At 58.9% G+C, this 19329-nt stretch overlaps 1 protein-coding gene across 4 annotated transcripts in view; it reads left to right on the top strand.

Moving 5' to 3' along the window:
* FOXP4 (forkhead box P4) overlaps positions 1-19329 on the top strand; it is a 61199-nt gene that overhangs the window by 26256 nt on the left and 15614 nt on the right. For 2 of the 4 annotated variants that reach the window (XM_087761911.1, XM_087761912.1), the window contains exons 3-5: positions 5412-5501; positions 13580-13702; positions 15709-15795. In XM_087761911.1, coding sequence (XP_087618037.1) covers positions 5412-5501; positions 13580-13702; positions 15709-15795 — 300 coding nt within the window. The remainder of the gene's footprint in view (positions 1-5411; positions 5502-13579; positions 13703-15708; positions 15796-19329) is intronic. The other 2 variants (XM_087761913.1, XM_087761914.1) reach the window with 2 other exon arrangements.

The following is a 19329-nucleotide window of genomic DNA, read 5'->3' as shown; positions in this document are numbered from 1 at the left end:
TGTAATCCACTATTATTAGGGGTTTTAAGATAAAAATGAGACCGGAGCACTTAAGTGAAACTCATCTCTCTATTAGGTTCCTTGATTTATATTTCATATTTTACTGAGTACAAGTGCAGGAGGGTTTTTTTCCCCTTTTTTCTTTTTTTTTTCCATGGGGTGGGATTGTCGGGAGCTTGTTCCTTGTGTTCTTCATTAGTGGAAATGGGTTTAACCCCTCGCCTGCGAGGATTGAGGAGTCAAGAGTGGAGGAATAAAGTCCAGAGGCATTAGAGTGTGCAGCGAAAGGGAGAACAGCTGGGGCCGAGAGGGAGGCACAGCCGGTTGTAAAAAGGACTTTTTTTCCCCCCCTGTGAAGAATTGTGTCGTTTTTGTTAATTTTGATCTCTTTGAGCCATTTGGTTCTGGTTAAGCAGGACCGGGGCTGGGCTGGGTGGAAGTGCTTCTCAATATGGCATCATTTACCGTTAATATCCATCTAAAAATATCCGTGTGTGTGTTGTTTTAATAGCTCTAATTCTGGAATGTGACGATGTCATTTTTATGAGGTTAGTGTAAAAAATATTCTTTTTTTAACATTTTTTCATCCCTTCCCAACCTCTTTCTACCCTCCGAAAGGAACGGAGGGAAAAGGGAAGATACAGACTCCCTTTATAGATCCCCTTTCTGCCCCCTTCCTTGCAAAATTCTTGGTTTAATATCATTTTTAGGGTGGTTTTTCTCTCATTGGAGGCTACAACCCCATGCAAAGCTTTGATCCCATCCAGGTGGAAAACCCCTGGGGTATTTTTGGGCAGCGGTTCCCCTCGCGGGCCGGGTCAGCCCGCTCCCCCCGTGCGGCAGGCAGCCGGCGCGCTGCTTTTGGCTCTGGCAGCTGGAGCGTCCGGGCACCGCTAGGCGTAATTAAAAAGTACACCCTCGTAAAATGAAATACCTGGTAGAATAAGGCAGTTTAAAAATACCCTAGTCAGGATTTTCCATTGCACTGTTTGATTTTTGGGAGGCCCAGGCTTGTGTTTTTAGAAAGACCCATGGACGTCTCCATCCTCGCCAAACTTTGTTGAACCTCTTGACCTGTTTCTTCCCAGTTTGACCAGGCAACGGGAGGCCTTGGAGAGGCTCAGCTCAGGCAGGTTTTGTGGGGAAAAAGGCGGCCAGGCAGGGCTGCGGGTTAGCGTAGGGGCTGAAGTGTGAGTCAGCCATCCCAAATGGGACGGGAGCCGCCGTCTCCTCTCCCCGGGCTCGTCCGTCGCTGGGGACAGATGGGACCTGGCGTTCCCCATGGGAGAAAGTGAGTTTTGTGCTGTTTTGTGGTGTTTGCCACGGGGAAGGTGGCCAAAAGCTGGCCCTCCTGCCATCCTGGGATGCCGCCATCACGTACGGGTGGAGGTGTGGAGTCCCACTGGCCGGAGCACGAGCCTTTGGGGGAGGAATTAATGATAATCCCCAGGTACGCTGGGTGGAAGCCAGGATGAGGGGCTGCTTCCCCGCTGGAGCGTGAGATGCTTTTGCCTGAAGTCAGGTGGAGGATCCAGCCTGGGTTTATCCAGCGAACTGGAGGGATTCAGTGTCTCCAGGGAGAGGGGAGCATCCCCACGGGCCAGGTGCCCCGGAGCCCCCTTCCGCAGTGGGGAAGCCTCTGCTGCCGCGGGAGCAGCTCGGAGCGGTCCTGGCAGGGTGTGTGCTGTCTGGACAGAGCCTTCGCCGTGCCTGGGATTCATCCCAGACGTGGTTTATTTATTGACCCCCCTCCCCATCCCAGCACACACCTTCCAGCAGCTCTCACTGCAAAACGCTGGTGTGTTATTTGCCCCCGCGCAGCCTGAGGCAGTCGTGGGCCACCCCTAGCGCAGTCCGGGTCACCATCCTCTTCCTCAGCCCTGAAACGTGTTGCTGCTCTGCTCTTGGAGAGGACAAAGCCAACCGTTTAGCATCAGCTCTTGACGTAAGTGTCTGAGACATTACAAACTTTTTTATGGGATAATTTGCTGATCAAAGGGAGCCATCCAGGAGCATGATGAATTTGACACAACCCATTCATTCCTAATTACGGGTAACGTGCTAATGACTCTTGAATAACACCGTGCAGCAGGATACAATTTTTTAAAAAAATCATTTTTTCTCTGGTTCACAGAGCCAGGAGGTGAAAGCCCATCCACTCCTACGGGGGAGACTTTCTTCCTTCTGCTCTCCCGCCTCCTCAGCCCTAAGGAGAGGTGGTGGTGACGCCTTCCCTGCACATCCCTACGGAAAGGCTTTACCCCCAGCACCGGGGCTGGTCCTCCCGCCCTGTGGGGTGAGGGTGACAAATGCAGATAACGCGGGGCTCTGCATCCCAAAACTCACTTCTCGGGGCTCCACCTGCCTTGTGCCGCCGTGCAACAGGTTTGCAGACCCGGGCGCTGCCAGGCAGAGCATCCTTCATTTGCAGGCTGAGCTGAACTTGGGCTTAAGTGGAAATCGCTGCCGGGCGGTGGGGAGGGAGGGAGGGGGCAGCTCCGGGGCGCTGGTGGAGAGGCCCCTGTGTGCAATTGTAAGGCCATGTCATTTTTTTTCCTGTAAATCTTGTAATTTCGTGCTTCAGAGCACAACAAAGTGAGAGCGCCAGCGGGGAGTGAATTAAATTCCCCCCTGAGGCGGCGCGAGGTGGGCGGCCAGCAGTGGGGCTGAGCCAGCCGGGCGCTGGGGACTCGGTGGCACCCGCGGGCCAGCCAGCGTTTGGGTTTAGAAAGAGAGATTCTGGGAGAAGTCCTGCCTAGCGCTTTGCCTGGGTGCTGGCATTACGTCCCTTCTATTTCTCCCCTCTTTGCTGTATTTCCCATACCTGCTGCACTGATTTTTGTCGGGCTGGGGCAGGGACCCGCCTCACCGGCTCACCTCTGGGAGATGGTCCTTACAAACACCGGAGGAGTTTCACGTGGTACAGGTGGAGAAACCCGATCCGTGCAAACCTCTGTCAAACGGACACATGGAAAAATAGGTAAAGCTTGGGCAGCCGGTGTGCACGCATGGGGTGCAGCCAGTGGTCTGGCACCCGTCCGTGGGTGGGTGCCTTGGACCTGCCGGCTGCGCCGTACGCTGGGGCTGAGCAGCTGTCGATTGAATTCCTCCACCCTTGGCTTTTAACTGGAATTACTGTTTTCATTTCAAAAAGTAATTAAAATATCAGACCTTGAGCTGTCATAACTGTCACATGGTTTTTGTGTTCACATTACCGATGCACATCTATTACTGTTAATAACAGGGAAATAACATGCCCGCAGAGAAGTGTGCCTTGTGCCGGGGCTGCGTCGGCTCTGGGACTTGGACCACGGGTTCGTACCATCAGTGATTCCCAGCAGCACATGGCCCTGTTTGTCCTCAAGGATTTCATTTTTTAATCGGTTGGATAAAGTGAGTTTGCAAGTTAGTGGTCATGCAGTGTTTGAGCATCCCCAGCAGCTGGCCGGGGATGCGCGGGGAGAGGCAGCGGGCACGGGGCAGCTCTGGGTGCTGTTGGGTTTGATTCCCTTGTGAGGAAATTATATTTTCGTAAATAAAACAGGCAGGGCTGTGGCTGCTAAACCCTCTGCACACAGCCTCTGGCTTCAGCAGCAACTTTAAAATTACCTCTCCTTTTGTAAATGCACTTCTAACGCCTGTTCACGTGCAAGGAGCGGGTCGGAAGGCTTTTATTCACAGAAAAAACAGTGGTGGTGCAGCTCAGACATCCTTTGCTCTCAGTCCGTCCCGTGCGCTCTTCCCGAGCAACCCTGCAGAGAGGAGCATGAAATGGGACCTTTTGGTTAAAACGCAGGTAGTCAGTCTTCATGGATGCTCCGTTGAGCAACTGTTTAAGGGTGCTGTGGGTGCTCCATGGTTCGCAGAGGTTAAATAAACAATGAGTGGACGGGAGCGGTGTGTTAAGGTGCATCCACACTATGGGCGATGCCACGCTGGTTTGCAAGCGGATTTGGCAGGGAGGGATGGAGAGGCGGTGTGCGGGCTGGGGGCTTTCTTCTTTATAGCTGGAAATGCGGAGAATTAACAAGCGGCCCTTTCTCGGGGCGTGCGGCCGCCTCCTGGAAGCCGGGGCGGTGATTTACGGCCGGGGTGATGACAACCGGGGGAACCCGCGTGCCGCTGGCGGCACCGCCGAGCCGGGCTCTGACCCCGCGCCGGGCCCTAATGCAAACCTGTCCTGCGGGCAGAGCTACAATGACTTGGTTGTTCAGAAATGTACCGAAAAAAAAAGAAAAAAATTCTTTAAAAGCAAAAATAAGGAGTGTATGAGGAAGCGGGTCTGGGAGCAGCAGCTGGCTACCGCAGGGTTGTTTTCATTAGGGCTTTATTCCCTCTCCTGGCTCTCAGCTCCTGAATGAAGCTCCTTTTTTCGGCTTGCACGCATGCCGGTGCTCGTCCTCGGCCATGCTCGCCTGTGGCCGGCCAGCTCTTCTGCCAGCTCGCGCTTGCTCCTCTCGCCTCCTTGTCTCTTTGCAGGATTTTCCTTAATTTCACCTACTTTCTTCAGCTGCCGACACTGCTATGCGTGGCTTGCTCACGGTTGCTTGTGCCTGCATGCGTTTCCACAAGTGTTTTTTATCGATTCATGTTGGTTTCTCCCACTTCTGCCTGTTGTGCGACTTCCCAGCGAGACACCTTCATCCCTGCAAACAAGTTAAGGAAACCCATAACTCTTTCTAGGCAAACACCCACAAAAATAAGCAGGTTTCATCTTGGTCACTTGTGCAAGTTGCTGAACAACTCCTGCATCACCATAAACTCTGTGCGGACGCGTTCATGGATTATTAATTCAGGGTGTAATCCTGCACTTGGCCTGACCCGAATCTGGGTGGTGACTGGGACTTTTTGTTGCTTCAGCGTGACATTCAGATGTAAAATTAAATATACACGGTAGCTTTAGACACAGGGGATGTCCGCTGCAGGAGAAATGTAGTGGTGGCTCTGTGCAAGGGTGGAATAAATCAGCCGGGAGACAGCCCCTCCGCCGGGCCTGCGGTCGGGTGCTGGTTGTGCCGGGGCTTGGGGAGGCTGGGGATGACCTGTGTGGAAACCTGCTAGAGGCATGAAGGTGCTGGACCAGGCGACTGGCTGAAGATGGGGCGGAGGTTTTTGGAAGAGGATGGGATTGCCCCCAGGTCCCCGTGGCCCTCCGTGGCTCCAGGGGGTAGGGGGAGCGGTGGTCTGTAATGGGATGTGCTGGTCATACTGGTGTGGCAGGAGGGAGCATCGGGGAGCGCTACCCTCCTCATGCATCACTCACACCCCAGGAATCAAACCCACGGAGAACCAGTCCGGCCGCCCCCGTGTCTGGGCACTGCTCCGGGGAGCTGGAGGGGGAGCATGCCTGGAGGAGGGAGGAGGAAGAGGGCACCCTTCCTCCTGCCCACCCTGCTGTGTCTCTCTTGCAGGCTCTCCAGGTGGCACGCCAGTTCCTGCTGCAGCAGGCCACGGGGCTGAGCTCCCCCAGCAGCAATGAGGGCAAGCAGCCGGCGGTGCAGGTGAGCCCCGAGGACGTGTGTGTGTCCCCATCACCCCCTCTTCGGGAAGGGCTCAGCTACAAGCTGGGAGAGTGCATGTGCAAACACGTCGCCTCTGTCTTTGGGGTGACCAGAGCACACCAGGAGCCCCCAAAGGGTTAAATCCCCTGTAAACCTCCAGAAAATTGTTGGAGGTTTGTGGTCCCCATTGCGTGCTGCTGTGGTGGGAAAGGGCACGGGAGGGAAGGGCTGGCTCCGGGAGGAGAGGGTCACCGTGTGCCACCATACCTTGGGAGAGCATTTTGGATAGGGTGGTGCAGAGTTTCCCAGGGTTGGGGCACCCCAGGATTGATGCTGGGTGCTGCGGGCGGGGCGCAGGTGCTGGATAAGGGAGAGTCCTTTGGGGCTGGAGCCAGGGCAGGTCCTCCAGTGTGGGACAGCCGCTGGGACGGGATGAAGGCCCATCTGCGGTGGGGTTTTGTGGCACTGGCAGGAAAACGGGGCTTTGGGTGGGTGCAGCATCCTTGGGTGCCATCCTGCTCCCATAGGGGAGGGGGGACCTCCCCTGCTGCCCTCCTCCGCCAAAGGAGGAGAGGAAGAAGAGGGGTGTGAACCCGGAGAGGGAGGGAGGCAGAAAGTAGGAAAGCCTAAGCGATGGAAAGTGACAATTTAAATAGCTGTGCGGAGGGGCTCTCCCTTCAGGCTAATTAAATTTATCGGAGAACAGCAGGTTACCTTATTAGAGCCACGTGGGTTTAATTAACAAAGGAAAGTAATTAGCACAAGCGCTCTCAGGGCTGGAGGTCCTGCCTATGCTGGGCTGAGCCGGCACGGTGGCGGGTGGGTGGCGAGAGCCGGGGCTGGGACAGGCAATCGCCGGCTCCTCTCCCGGCTTGGCGAGCCGGGGCACGGCTGAACCTCAGCCGGCAGCAAGTGCTGTCCCGGTGCTGCCGGTACCGGGGTGGGCTCACAGGGGCCGAGGGAGCCCGGAGCCCCCGGCTGCCCCACCGGGCTGGGAAGCGGCAGCCAGGTACAAGCAGCAGGAATTAGTCAGGGCTTCTGCGGCACAAACAAGGCAGCTTTTTCCAGTGGTGCTCGCAGGAAGGAAATGCAGTCACTGCATGGAAAATGTCTGTGAAGGACAAAGGCAGCAAGGGTGAAGTCAGATTCCGGTAACCAGCGCCTCGCTCCCCTCCGTGGGTGCCTGTCCCTGCCCGCGCTCCTCCTGCCTGCACTTCTGCTGCCCATCCCTTGCTGCTCCCTCTGCCGCTTCCCCTGGCTGCGATGCACGCGTGCTTCGCTTGCTTGCTGCTTGCTTAACATCCCATTCCCCTCTGCTCTGCCGCTTTCTCTCACCTCCCCTCCCTGCCCATCTGGCCAGCGCCTTTGCCGGAGTGAACTGGATCTGCTTTCCTCTCCCCTCCTCCCTTTCTGTGTTGCAAAAGGACTTGTGAAAGTTGTAGACGTGAGTCAGAAATAGCTCATAACTCAGCAGTGACCGGCCTCTTCCTCCCCGCCCCGCCAGCCCGGCCAGCAGCTGGAGCGGGATCTGACCGAGGGGAGATAGAGGATTAAGCAGACTCCTTTGAAAGGAAGTTTATCTAACGGCAGAGTGGTGTGGATGAGACTGGCCAGGACGGCTGGAGGAGGAGGAGGAGGAAGGCTGGGTCCCAGCGCAGCAGCCCCTGGCTGCGGAGGGAGGGGGGGAGCACAGCAGGACCGGGGGGTTCATTGCGGTTGTTAGGACCCGGGGTGCCCTCGGTTCGCCAGCCCAGACCCCCACGGGCTTTGCCTGTAGGGATGCAGCTGCACCGCAGTCCCCTGGGGCTGCGGACTGGATTTCCACATCGCTTGGGTATTTCGGGGGGAAGCTGTTTCAGTGGCCTCCCCTCGGCTCTCCGCCGGCCGGCTCCCAGCCCCCAGTCCCAGGTAGCGAGCAGGAGGGTCCCCACGGCGGCAGCGAGAGCAGGAGCCCCCGCACCCAGGAGCGCTTGCATTTGCAGCGAGCGGCTCCCTGCCACCTTGCTGACAGGGACGGGACGTTTATGGGGTGCCAAGCCAGCAGGAATATTAACGACAGTCAGCAATGGCGAGCTGCTGGGCTCGCTAGGGATCTTAGGGCTTTTTTTTTTTTTTTTTTTTTCTTTTTTTTGGAGTATGAACCCTCTCCCCCCAGATGCCTGGAGGTGTAGCTGTGCATGGAGAGCCTCACAGCTGACACTCGAATTATAGCTGCATCTAAAAAAGAAGCCAAAAAAACCCCACCCTGAAACATTTTAAAATAGTTTTATTTCTTTGCAACTTTAAAACTCTTAGAAACTTGGCAGATACTGACAAAGTGTTGCATTTGAGGACTTTTGCTGCAGATGGTCTGCAGGGCGCTCCTCTCCTGTGCGAGGCTGGTCGGGAGCAGCGGATCCCCCCGGGATCCTGCCGCCACGGGAGATGTTGCCGGTATCCCGTAAAGCCCGTGGTACGAGGTGCTGGAGCGTGTTTGGAAAGGGAGCACCCCGTGTTTTTGGTGCCGGGGCATTTCTGGCTTGGAGGCACCGCTGAATCACAGGGTGCCCTTTTTGGGGTCCCTTTCCCAGTGCAGCCCCTGGAGCCGGGGGTCTCCCAGCCTCTGGCGGGAGCAACTTGCTGAGGATAAAAAGCCTCTGAAACGGGAGAGGGGCTGAAGGGCGCTGAGGGAAGGGGAGAGGAGTTTGGTGCAAACTGCGGGAAATTGCTTTTCTTTTGTCTGCTGCGGCGGGGAGGGCAGCGGAGCGGAAAAGTGTATTTTGTTGATTTGAAACTTGAGTGAAATGGGTAATGAAGACAGATCAATACCAGCCCTTCTGCGTTCCCTCTCCAGGAAAAAATACAGCAGCCCGTCCATCTCTGCTCGCGCGGCGCTAGATTTTTCCATTTGAACTTGCAGCACCGCCGTCCGTCCCCGCCGCTCCCCCTCCTCCTTCCCAGAGCCCCCGCCTCTGCCAGCCCGTAGCCCCTTTCCACCGCCGCCATCCCGCTCCGCCGTCCCCGCCGCCGCGACGGCAGCAACGGCATTTTGGGTTAACAGAGGAGCAAAGGAGTCCCTTCAGTCCCTGCAGGTTTCATCGGCATGACGAGCCGTGCCAGCACCCAGTGCCCACAGAGGAGATGTGGCCCCTGGGGACCCTGCCCAGGCGATGCTCGGGGGCAGCGGCTCAGCCCCAGCCGCAGCAGGGCCGTGCCGAGGAAGGGGCTGCCAGGCAGCGAGCGCTCCAGCGCGCCAGTGCTTCTGCCGCGAGCGTCCCCCCGTCCCTTTCAACTTTTAGTGACTTGCAGCCCAATTATGCGCGATTAGTGCCTCCCCGGCGGGGCTCGCTGCGCTAACGAGGATGCACGTTGGGTTGAACATGCAGGGGATTGATTCCTCCTTTTCTTTGCGTGTAGCTGAACGCCAGAGGCTTGTTGTCCTCCACGCAGCTACGCCGGCACCTGCTCGCCTGCTCACCCTGTGCTGCTGCCCTCCTCCTGCCACCACCACCCGGGGCAGTTACTCCTTTGGTGCTAAGGCTGTTCAAAGTATTCATAAAATAACACCACAGCCTGGCACATGGAGCTGGAGCTCCCTTGCAGATCTGGGTTTGGTTTCTCCTCTGACCCTGGGTAGATTTTGGTCTGTCGTCTCTGTCCCATCATGGTAAGGTCCAGACACAGTGTGATGTGAGCGGAGGCGGGGGTAGAGCAGCGTTTGGGTGGCCCTGTGCCACCCATCGGGGTCTATAAACCATGGCTGGGGTTACGCCGATGTGAGTGGCATCACTGCCTGGCCCCGGGCGTTTGAAGCTCCTGCAGACGGTCTGAGCCAGCTGAATCTCGGAGCTCACCCGGGGATGCTGAGTGCAGGAGGGGATGCGTGGATGTGCCTGCGCGCTTTGGCTGGGCTCTAAGTGAAAGGTTTGCTCTCCTCCAGCTGCAGCGGCGAGAAGTGGGTGCTCTAGGGGAGATTTGCTCATCCCCTGCCCCTAAAAACAGCAGACCCGAAGCTGCTCTTGGTGGTGGTTGTTTCCCTGCTTCTGTTCCTGGCTCCTGCCCTCCCTCGCCAACCTCCCTGGTTTGTTTCTGTTGGTTTTGGAATTGAAAAGGCTGTTTAAAAAAAAAAAAGAAAAACAGCACAAACATGTTTGCTGTTGTTTCTAATTGGGAGTTAAAACCTGAGATTAGATCAGAAACAAGGATGTGCAGCGCCTTGGGCTCTGCGGGAAGCATCGAACACCCCAGGCAGCTGGCGGACACCCACCCCAGGAAGAGGCTTGCTCATCCCGACGGCCCCAGAGCCCCCCGGGGTCAGCGGGGATGCAGGGGGACAAGGTCTGGGCTGCGCCTGCCCTGGCACGGGAGCTTGAATGCGTGGTTTTAGATGTGGACCTGGAGATGCTCCTTCCCATAGTGGTGGCAGCGTGCTGCACCCGGCTCCCCGGGGACATGGCGGCTCCTGCGGCAACCTCCCAGCATGGGTGACGGCACGGCTGGGAGGTGAAGGTCGGTGCAGGGATGCTTGGAGCCTGAGCAAACCGCGGGCTTGCTCATGCTCCCCGGGCTGATGGGGGATGTCCCGGCTCCTGCACTGCTCCAAGCCAGCTGTCTTGGGGGTCAGGAGGGCAGCCATCCCTCTGATGGCAGCCTCGCCGCGCTGAGCGCCAAGACCGGCCGTCGGGCCGTGGCTTTCCCCGCTCTGCCTCATGGCTGGGAGTTGCAATCTGCTTCCCGTAAAAAAAAAAAAGTCTAAGAAAAATTTAAATAAAAGCCTTGCTCCCCCATCCTGCTGCGTTACGCCCAGCCAAATCCTGTTTCGCTCAGCCAGCTTTGGCAGAGTTGCTCTGCGCTTATGCCGAGCACTGAGTTTCCCGTGTAATACCCGTCTCGTTTTCCACTCCCTGCCTGATGATCCGCGTCCGCCCCATCCTCTGGCACGGAGGGATTACAACCGGGAAAATCATCCCCTCGAGATCCCGCTCGCCGGTCGGAGCCGCGGTGCCGGGGCTTGCTGGGAGGCAGCCGGAGCTGTTAGTAAGCAGTTTTGCGGAGTGGCAGCTGGCCAAGCAGTGAGTCAAACCCTTCCTGACTCGCAGTCTGGCAGATGCCAGCTCGTGACGCGCCGGCCGGGGACCAGCCGCTGCTGCGGGGCTGGCTGCTGGGACCTGCTTCCCGAGGGATTTGCTGGGTGCAGCGCGACCGCTGCGTGCAAGGACAGTCCCCAGCTGATCTGGTGCCTGGGGAGGGACTTTGTTGCTGGGTGGAGGGGATGGAGAGGAGGAAGCGGGTGCTGCTAACCCCTTGTATCCCCTGTGCCGCTCTGCTTGGCACCCTTTGGGTCTCGTTTGTGCTGTTGACTGCCTGGATCCGAGCTTTTGAGGCACCATTGCCCAAAGCCCCTCTGTTATCCGGGGATGCCAAGCTGGCTTCGTCCCCTGCCGTGGGGGAGCTTGCACACCAGCGGTCACCGAGTGCCGTGGCTGCAGGTGAAGGGGCTGAACTGCGCTCCTCGGCGTCCCGGGGGGCCACGCCGTGCCGTCCCCCTCCCCGTTAGCAGATCAGCTGCTGGCGGGTGCCCCCGTGGGGCTCTCGGCCGGGCTGGGGGCAGACGTTGCCATCCCCATCTCGTTTTGCTGGGGCAGCAGCTGTCACCGTCCCCGACAGAGGCAGCTGGGGCTGTCACCGGAGCCCGGGGCAGAGAACCGCAGCACCGCGGTTTGCCGCCCTGCGCCAGGGTCAAGCCAGCCGCTGGCGGCAGCGCTGCAGCCGCCCCGGCACCTGGCACGTGTGATGAATGGCCGCAGCGGGAGCAAAACTTGCTGTATATGGGAATTTTCCCTTTTACTAGAGAAAGTTCCTGCCCTCCCTGGAAACCTTAGCTGGGAGGGAGACGTTTTCCACATTGGGGGGAAATTCTTTGTGGAGCTTCGGCACCCATCAGGGCTCAGGGAGGCAGCGAAGCCCAGGCGCCCCTCGCAAGAGCCGGCACCAGTTCACCCCATTCACACCTCGGCCCCTCATGAAGCCGCCGCCATTTCCCCATGTCAGCTCCGCATCCAAGCGCAGAAGAAAAAAGCCATTTAATGCAGACAAAGGTTGTATGAAAATATAATTCTGCTTTTGTTAGCAGCCATCAAACTCTAAAAAGCGTCACTTTTGTTTTCTTGTAACATTGTGAAAACCTCGTGTCGGATCGAGAGCTGGGGCCCTCTCGACTGATCGCCTCTCCTTTGTGTTTTTAGATTATAGGGGCAATTAGTGTTGTCAAAACCTCTGGCAATTCTCTTTGCTCTTGACAGGGTGTCAGTCCGCTGGGCGAGAAATGGAAGGTGTTATAACTCTCCGGTAATTAGGATGCCTCCGATTTGAAAATGCCAGCAAACGTGTACGAGAGGCCGCACAGCGGCGGTGGGGGCGGGGAGACCGCCCGGATGGGGGATGTGGATGAGCAGTTAATTAGGGGCTCTCATTCCGAGCACGTTGCCAGCTGATGAATTGGCAAAGGGAAATTAGCAGGATGCTTAGCTCCCAGCAAGCGGGCGCGCACCCCGCTCGCTCTCGTCTTGCCGTCCTTGCGAGCTTCCCTCCTTCCCAGATGTTCGCCGAGGGCTTTGCACAGCTGTCTGCGAGCACCTGACCGCCCAAACGGCAGCTTTTCACCGGTGTCAGGTCCGCGGGGGGTGCTTGGGGTTCTCCTGGCTCTCCGTCAGGCATCGGCGGGTGCCGGAGCCCTTGCAGGGCTTTGCCGCTCTTTGCCGGGGATGCTCCTGCATCCTCCTGCGCCCTCCGCCGCCAGCCAAGCCAGTGCAGTCGAAGGCGCCCCAGCAGCAGCCCCTGGGTGTGAACACGCAGCAATTAATCAATAACTCTGACACGAAGGAGGCTGCAGGGGGGATCACCGGTGACAAATGAAACTCGGCCCGCTTGCGACGCCTCCCTCCAGCAAAATGCCTGAGTAAACAGATAAGCCTTTGCAATCTCCCTTGAAGGTCAGCGTGCTCCAGCCCGGCCGGACGCCTGCCATGGACGGGAGGGACTGCGCGGGGCCGGCCCTGGGGTTCCGTCCCCGCTCCGTGCCCTGTCGGGGTGGCTGGAGCGGGGAGGCAGCCCCCAGGGTGGGCAGCAGGTCCAGACCCAGGAGCGTGGCCATCGCTCGGGGTCCTGGGCAGGAGGTGCTGGCGTGCACCGGGTTCTCATTTGGACTTTGCTGGGTGATTTGGAGCCGGTTGCTTTGTTTCTCTGTGCTTTGGTCTCTGAGGTCAGAGCCTTGGGAAGGGCTTTGGGCTGGTGGGATCAGCGGAGGGCTGGGACAAGGCAGCTCTTGATGGTGGTGGTTGGGAAGGCAGCGTTGCTCCACCTGAGCAGGAGCGGCGGGGCTGGGATCCATCACCGACACCTTCTCCAGCGTTTTGCTGTGGGGGTGTGGACCAGTGTTATGATAACCAAAGGCAGGGGTTGGCAGGTTTTCTTAGTCCTCTCTCCACTTGGCATGGTAATTATGTGAGTTACTGGTGTCAACTGGAGGTAAAGCTTTGATGTGTCTATGGAAAACCTGGTAACCTCTTCCTCCGTGCTCTGCTTTACAAAGTTATTTGGGTGATTGGTATCTTCCCCGCTTCCCTTGGTGTTTCCCTCCTCCCTGCATCCTCCGGGACCCCGAGGGAAGGAGCGGTGCCCGGCACCTTTCCCGTGCTCGCAGGAGGGGAGGGAGCTGTGGTTTGGAGCTGCCTGCCCATGTGCCGCTGGCTCCTCTCGATGCCCAATGCCCCCAGCTAAATTGCATTTAAAGAAGACCCTGCGGGCAGAGAGCATCCTGCCCTTGGGGTGGGGGGAGCTCATGGTTTAGGAAGCTTTGCCCCGGTGCCAGCTGCACCGCAGGGCGTCTCCCTGCCATGGGCATGTCCCCAGCAGTGTCCCTGACATGCCAGGACAGACTGGTGGCCAAGGGCTTCACCTGAAGGTGATGCAGGGATGGGGGGCACAGAGGATGCCCCGGGAGAGCCTGGGGGGTGGGAGGCACTCGCAGGCTGTTGGCATTTGGGGAGGGTTTTCCAGGGTTGGAATTGGGAGTGGTGACGTGTCCTTCCTCTCCGCAGGTCCCCGTGTCCGTGGCCATGATGTCCCCGCAGATGATCACGCCGCAGCAAATGCAGCAGATCCTCTCGCCGCCCCAGCTCCAGGCCCTCCTGCAGCAGCAGCAGGCGATAATGCTGCAACAGGTAACGCGGGTCCTGGGCTGGCTGTGTGTCAGCCCGATCCGGCCGAGCGATTTCCCACCGGTGCTCGTGAATGCTGGAGCTTGTTGGGGGCAGGCAGATGGGTCCTTTCCTCCTTGGGCTTCTGCGTTCCCCCCCATATTTCCTTGGGGATTTCCAGCATGTCTAGCACCAAGGGATGAAAAGAGCTGCAGGTGCTATCGGTGCTGGCAAAGCTGGACGCTGCTGCCCTGAGTCAGGGTCTCAAAGCCCAGAAAGCTCCTGCACGAGGGCTGCTTTGGGGCTGCCCAGCTCTTGGGGGGAGCTGGGCTCGGGGCGGGCGCTCTTGGCTCGACGGACCCCAAGCAGAGCCCCCGCAGCCACTGCCTGGGCGTTGGGGCAGGTGCCTGGGTCCGGCTCCAGACCTGAGCGCATGGGTTTGTTTCTCATGGCCCCGCTCGGCTTTTCCAGAGCTCTCCATCAAACGTAAAACGGACGGGGAGGGAAGAAAAAGGAGGAGAAGAAAAAAAACAAACCTCAACTCCAGAACAAAACAGGTCTGCTTGGGTAAACAGCTCCCGCCGGCAGGAGGGAGAGAAGGAGAGATCCCACAAGCATCCTCCACACCCTTCCTCCTGCCTCCAGTACCTGTTTACTCCAAACAGGCTGATAAGGATTCAAGGTTGGCCCCAGGGAAAGAACAAAGGGTAAACACTACCCTGGGTGGGTCCTTCTCCGAGCCTCTTTGGAGCCGGATAAAGAAACACGTTTGACTGCAAATTAAACAACCCAGGCCGGAATAGCTCACATTCTCCACCAGAAGAAAACCAAACATCACACCTCTCACCCCTGACCCAATGTTCCCGCAGCCGTGCTCGACCATGTTGCAGAGACCTGGCTTTGATTGGCTTTTGGGTAAACACCCAGGCTTTCCAAACCTGTTCGCCGACAGAAAAAGCAAAGTTGCTGCTGTCAGCGCTGTCAGCCCTGAGCTGATAAAGGCTTCCCGGCATCCAAAGGGGCATTCCTGAGCCGCCGCCGTCGCCCCTGCGCGGGGGTACGGGCCAGCTGGGAGGGGGCCGCCGGGTCTCGCTGACCTCCCTGTGCCTCCGGCCCCTCCTGCGCACAGCAAATCCATCACCAACAGTTTATTTAGGGGCCGGGGCGAGAGCTGGCGTCAACACCGGCAGGTCCCGGTCCTGGCTTCTGCAGACTGGGACCCTCTCCAGTGGCTCATCACGGGGCTAGGGTGTTTTTCTCTGTTTTACTGGCCCAGCAAAACCCTGTTTTGACTGGGGTGCTGTGAGGAGCCGGGTTGCCTGGGCTTTCCCGTGGTGCCCGTGAAGGGGGATGCAGGTCTGAGCCCCCGGCGCTCACGGGATCGCACCGGCCACACCAGGGGCTGCGGCTGCTCCCAGCCCCTTCCCAGCCAGGAGCCCCCCAGCTCTTGCCAAGGGTGTTTTGGGGTCCCACCATGCTGAAAATGGGGTTTCTCTGCTGCTGAAACACTGGGTTAGGTGCCAGAGTGCCTGGGCCCCCTTCTCTCAAGGGGGTTGCCCACCTCCTGGTGTTTCATATCCCCCCATTGCACAGCCCCCCCAGGACAGCTGCAAAATCCCCGGGATGCACAGGAATTACTGAGCCGGGGGGTTGCGACCCTCCTTCCTGGGGCCCAGCAAGGCTGAGGCTCCCGGACCGGCCGGTGGCAGAAAGCCAGGGCAACCGGTTGGCATTAAAAACCAGTAGGTTTGCATTGGTGGTGTTTGGGCATTTTACTTGCTGTGGGGATCCAGAGCCCTTAGGAGCACGTGCCCAAGGCTGCTTCTGCAGCTGTGACTCCTTCAGCGGGTGCTTTTCCTCTTAAGCAGCAGCCAAGAGCCTGCCCTGACGGCGTGGTGCCAGGAGCTGGCATGGCTGTGGCAAAGCCTGGTGCTGGGCACGGGGTGGTGCTGGGCAGGGAGATGCAAGCAGGGTGTTTCTGCTGCTAATCCGGGCTGCTCTCTCCCCTCCCGTCCCTGCCTCCCTCCCAGTTGCAGGAATACTACAAGAAGCAACAGGAGCAGCTTCACCTGCAGCTATTGACACAGCAGCAAGCCGGAAAGCAGCAACCCAAAGAGGTGAGCTCACACAGATGGGTTCTGGGCCATCAGATCTGGCAGCAAATAAAAGGGGGACCAGGACAAAACAAGGTGTGCGTGAATCCCAGCACCCAGGGCAGCCGGCTGGGAGCCAGCGGGGACGGGACACGGGGGCATCCTGCTCCTGGGGGGTGCTGGGGCGGCTGGTCTGGGCGCTGGGGGTTCCTTTTCCTCCTCCCCATCTGCGATCTGGCACGTGCACCGAGCTGCGTCGTTCTCAGCGCCGGGCCCTTGTTGGCGCATCTAGAAACTATGGGGCGGGTGCGGGGAGCGGTGCAGTCGGCGGGTGTGGGCAGGCAGCTCCGGCGGAGCTGAGGGACCCTCCCCGGCGGGAGGGGCAGGACGCTGCCCCCCGGCACAGAGCGAGGGCTCCCCAAATCCTCCTCGCGGTGCAGGGCAGGGGAGGCTCGGCTCAGCCCCTGCCTGACGCGCTGGCCCTGCCCTGGGCAGGCTCTCGGCGCGGCTCGGGTCGGGCAGCCCAGTCCTGATAGAGCTGGCACAGCAGCACCCTGGCAAGTAGGCAGGCAGGGCTGGGCAGGTGGGAACCCAAAGCAGGGCTTTTCCTGCCAGGAAAGGCGGTTCTGCAGAACCCAAGTGCTGCGTGAAACAGCAGCGATGCCGGCAAAGGGCTTTTCCAATGGGAGATGCTCGGGCGGGGGATGCTGCCAGCCCCCCGTGAGCAGGTCGGCAGCGGTGGGCCCTTGCTGGGGAGGTGGTTGCATGGTGGAGAAGTGTTTCTGCGGGTGTGATTGCATCAGTCTTGTATAACTCCCTTTACTGGACAGGTTTTACTGTCTTTTCCCATAGTAACGCACTCGGAGGTGTTGCGGCTGTATCAGCAATGCTCGGGTTTGGGGATGTGCTGGTCGCATGGAGGCTGGGGGTCAACCGCTCCCTTCCTTTTCCTTATCTATTTTTGCCCCTCTCTCTGTCCCCAGGTTGGTGTGCATGGCCCACATCGGGGGTATTTTGCATTGTGCACGCTGCTGTGTGTCTGGCATCACTGCCCTCTCTATCGGGCAGCCTTCCTTAGGCTCCTGGCTGAGCCCCTCGGTCCCTGTCCCGGCCGAGCGTCAGCAGCAAGCAGGGGAATGGGGTGCTGGGGCTGTTCGTTGCAATCACCCCTCCTGAAATCCAGCACCCCGATTTACACTCAGCAATTCTCAGCACTTAAAAATTTAGCTTTCTTTTGAGGAAGAAAATGTTTAAGCCCGGAGTGCGCATTGGGGTGGCTGCAGCGGGGGCTCGACGGCAAAGCATGCGCCAGCACTGGCGGAATAGGGCGGCTCGAGCGGCTCGGGTCGAGCCAGCACCCACTCGAGCCTTCAATAGACTTTGACCTGGGCTTTCAGTGTGGGATGTTGGCGTATTTATGCAGCGTGTGCGGGGTCAGGCTTTATCGGAGCCATCTCCAGGAGCTGGAGTAGCTGCTCGTGCTCCAGGAACGGGGGAGGCATAAATCTGAGCTTCCTCAAGGACTTTCCTCTTGGCCGTGGCGATGTTATGTTGCAGCAACGAGCGGGGATATAATTAAGCTCTAACAAAGGGCTTGCGTAGTGGGCTGATGGTTTAAAAAGCGCATGTTAACTTTTAATTAAATGGTACAGAGGAGATGAGAAATTTATCCACTAAGAAAGTCTGAGTGGCCGGCGGGGGAGAAGGAGCGTTAGATGCTGCTTAAGGGGTGCGCGTCCAGCTCCCGGCAGTGTCACCACCCCATGGCCAGGAAAAACAGCGAGGGGGTCCCCGCGAGTGGATGCTGTAGTGTTTCCCCTCCCCAGAACCCCCATCCGGGCTTTGTGGGGTCGGCTTCACCCCGTGAATTTGGGCAGCTGCTATTAATAAAGCCTGCGTTCAGCAGCAGTGTGTGCCTGCTGGGAACGGCGATGCCGTTGCTTCCCCCGACGGCACGGGGAATAGCTGGCGTGTCTGGGATGCCGCCACAGAGCTGCTCTTGGCCGGCGTCGTCTCCTTCATGGAAATCCATGGCGGTATTTAATTACGGCTCCACTGCAAGGTTTGTAAACCGAGCGCTTTCTGCTTTCCCTCTGCTTGATTTCAAGGACTCGCCTCAGTGTAATTGTAAGTCAGCGGCTCGTCTGCGAGCGTGGAGGGGGATCAGCAGGTGGGAACGGCTTTGTGCCGCCTCCGCTGCCGTGCCGGGAGCAGGTAGCAGCCTCTCGTGGAGGAGCGGCTCAGATCTCCCCAGGAGGAGCGGCACGGCTGGAGGTCCCCCGGCGGGCGCGGGGAAGGGGAGAGCAGGAAAAGAGGAGTGCGGAGGATGGAAACGTGTCGGAAGCGCCCGTCGGCAGCATCCTGTCCCAGAGGATGTGGGGGGTGCTTTGTGTCCGCGGTCTGCGAGGAGCTGTGCCGTGGCGGGGGGGTGCGAGGAAGGGGATGAGCAAGGCAGCCGATGCATCCTGCTGGGATGGGGCCGAGCTGCAGCACATCCCAGCCCGTCCCGGAGCCTTTTCCTGCGTTAGGGTGTAGGGGTGAACCCCCAGCAGCACCCTGGGCATGGTGGGGGCAGTGAGGAGCTGCGGTGCAGGGCTCAGATGGCTCCGGGCCCCTCGTCCTCATGGCAAGCGGCCGCGAAGCCGGTGTCTGCCGTTCTGCTCTTTCCCCAGCCACTTTGCCTCTCCAAGCCCATCTGCTGCAAGTGGTGCCCGGGTGCGGAGACCCTGAAATCGCCCGGGCGCGAGGCCAGAGGGTCTCCGTGTGCCCCCAGAGCCGATGGCGGGGGCTGTCCCTCTCCCGAGGCTGGCAGGGCAGGGGAGGGGGGTGGCACGGGGGGCTGCCTGCTGCCTAACCTCGGTGTCAGCTTAATGAACTGCTCCTGTCAGTCCCGCGTGTCACGCCAAAACTCCTCCTGATGTGCTCATAAATCAAAGTGACGGCAGCTCTTACCCCGGTAGCTGCACCCAGTCATCTGCGTCTAATGTACGCCGAGCACAGGCGATGCTCCGGACCCCGAGCCCCCACGCTGGGACAAGAGGCAGGACCGGGATGGGGGGCTGCAGGGCCAGATGCAGGATTTGGCCCTAACACAGACCCAGCTCCTCCGGCAGGTGCAGGGGTGTCCCCTCTGGGAGGGACTCAGCCGGCGTTTGGCAGGCTGGGGCTTGCCAAGGGGAGAGGAGCTGAGTGAAGCCCATACGGCGATGGCCGGGAAGAGAGGTTTTCGATAAGGCTGGGGCTGAAATTCAGGCTCTTGCTGCCCTGCCTTCTCCAGACAGACTCTTGACTCAGAAGCCCCAGGCTGGTGGGTGCCATTGGGTAGGTCCACATGTGGGTGCACCTCTTCACCCGTCGCACTCAGTGGGTTGGAGCCCGTGCAGTTTGTTGGCTCTGCCACGCAGCGGTTGCTCTCCAGGGACTGGCGAAGTGGCTTCCCCAGAGAGAAGTGGTCCGTGTTTTGGCTTAGCCTGGGCATTTGTGCATCCGCTGGGAACCAGGACTCATATTCCTAGGACTGGCCCCTGTGTTCGTGGTCTGGTGAAGCTGGAAGGATGC

The sequence above is a fragment of the Nipponia nippon genome, unplaced genomic scaffold, assembly GCF_047370975.1.
Source record: "Nipponia nippon isolate SJK-2023a ecotype South Korea unplaced genomic scaffold, ASM4737097v1 scaffold_25, whole genome shotgun sequence".
In the NCBI taxonomy this organism is placed as follows: Eukaryota; Metazoa; Chordata; class Aves; order Pelecaniformes; family Threskiornithidae; genus Nipponia; species Nipponia nippon.
The sequence above is the reverse complement of the archived record's forward strand: the minus strand, read 5'-3'. Positions and strand labels throughout refer to the sequence as shown.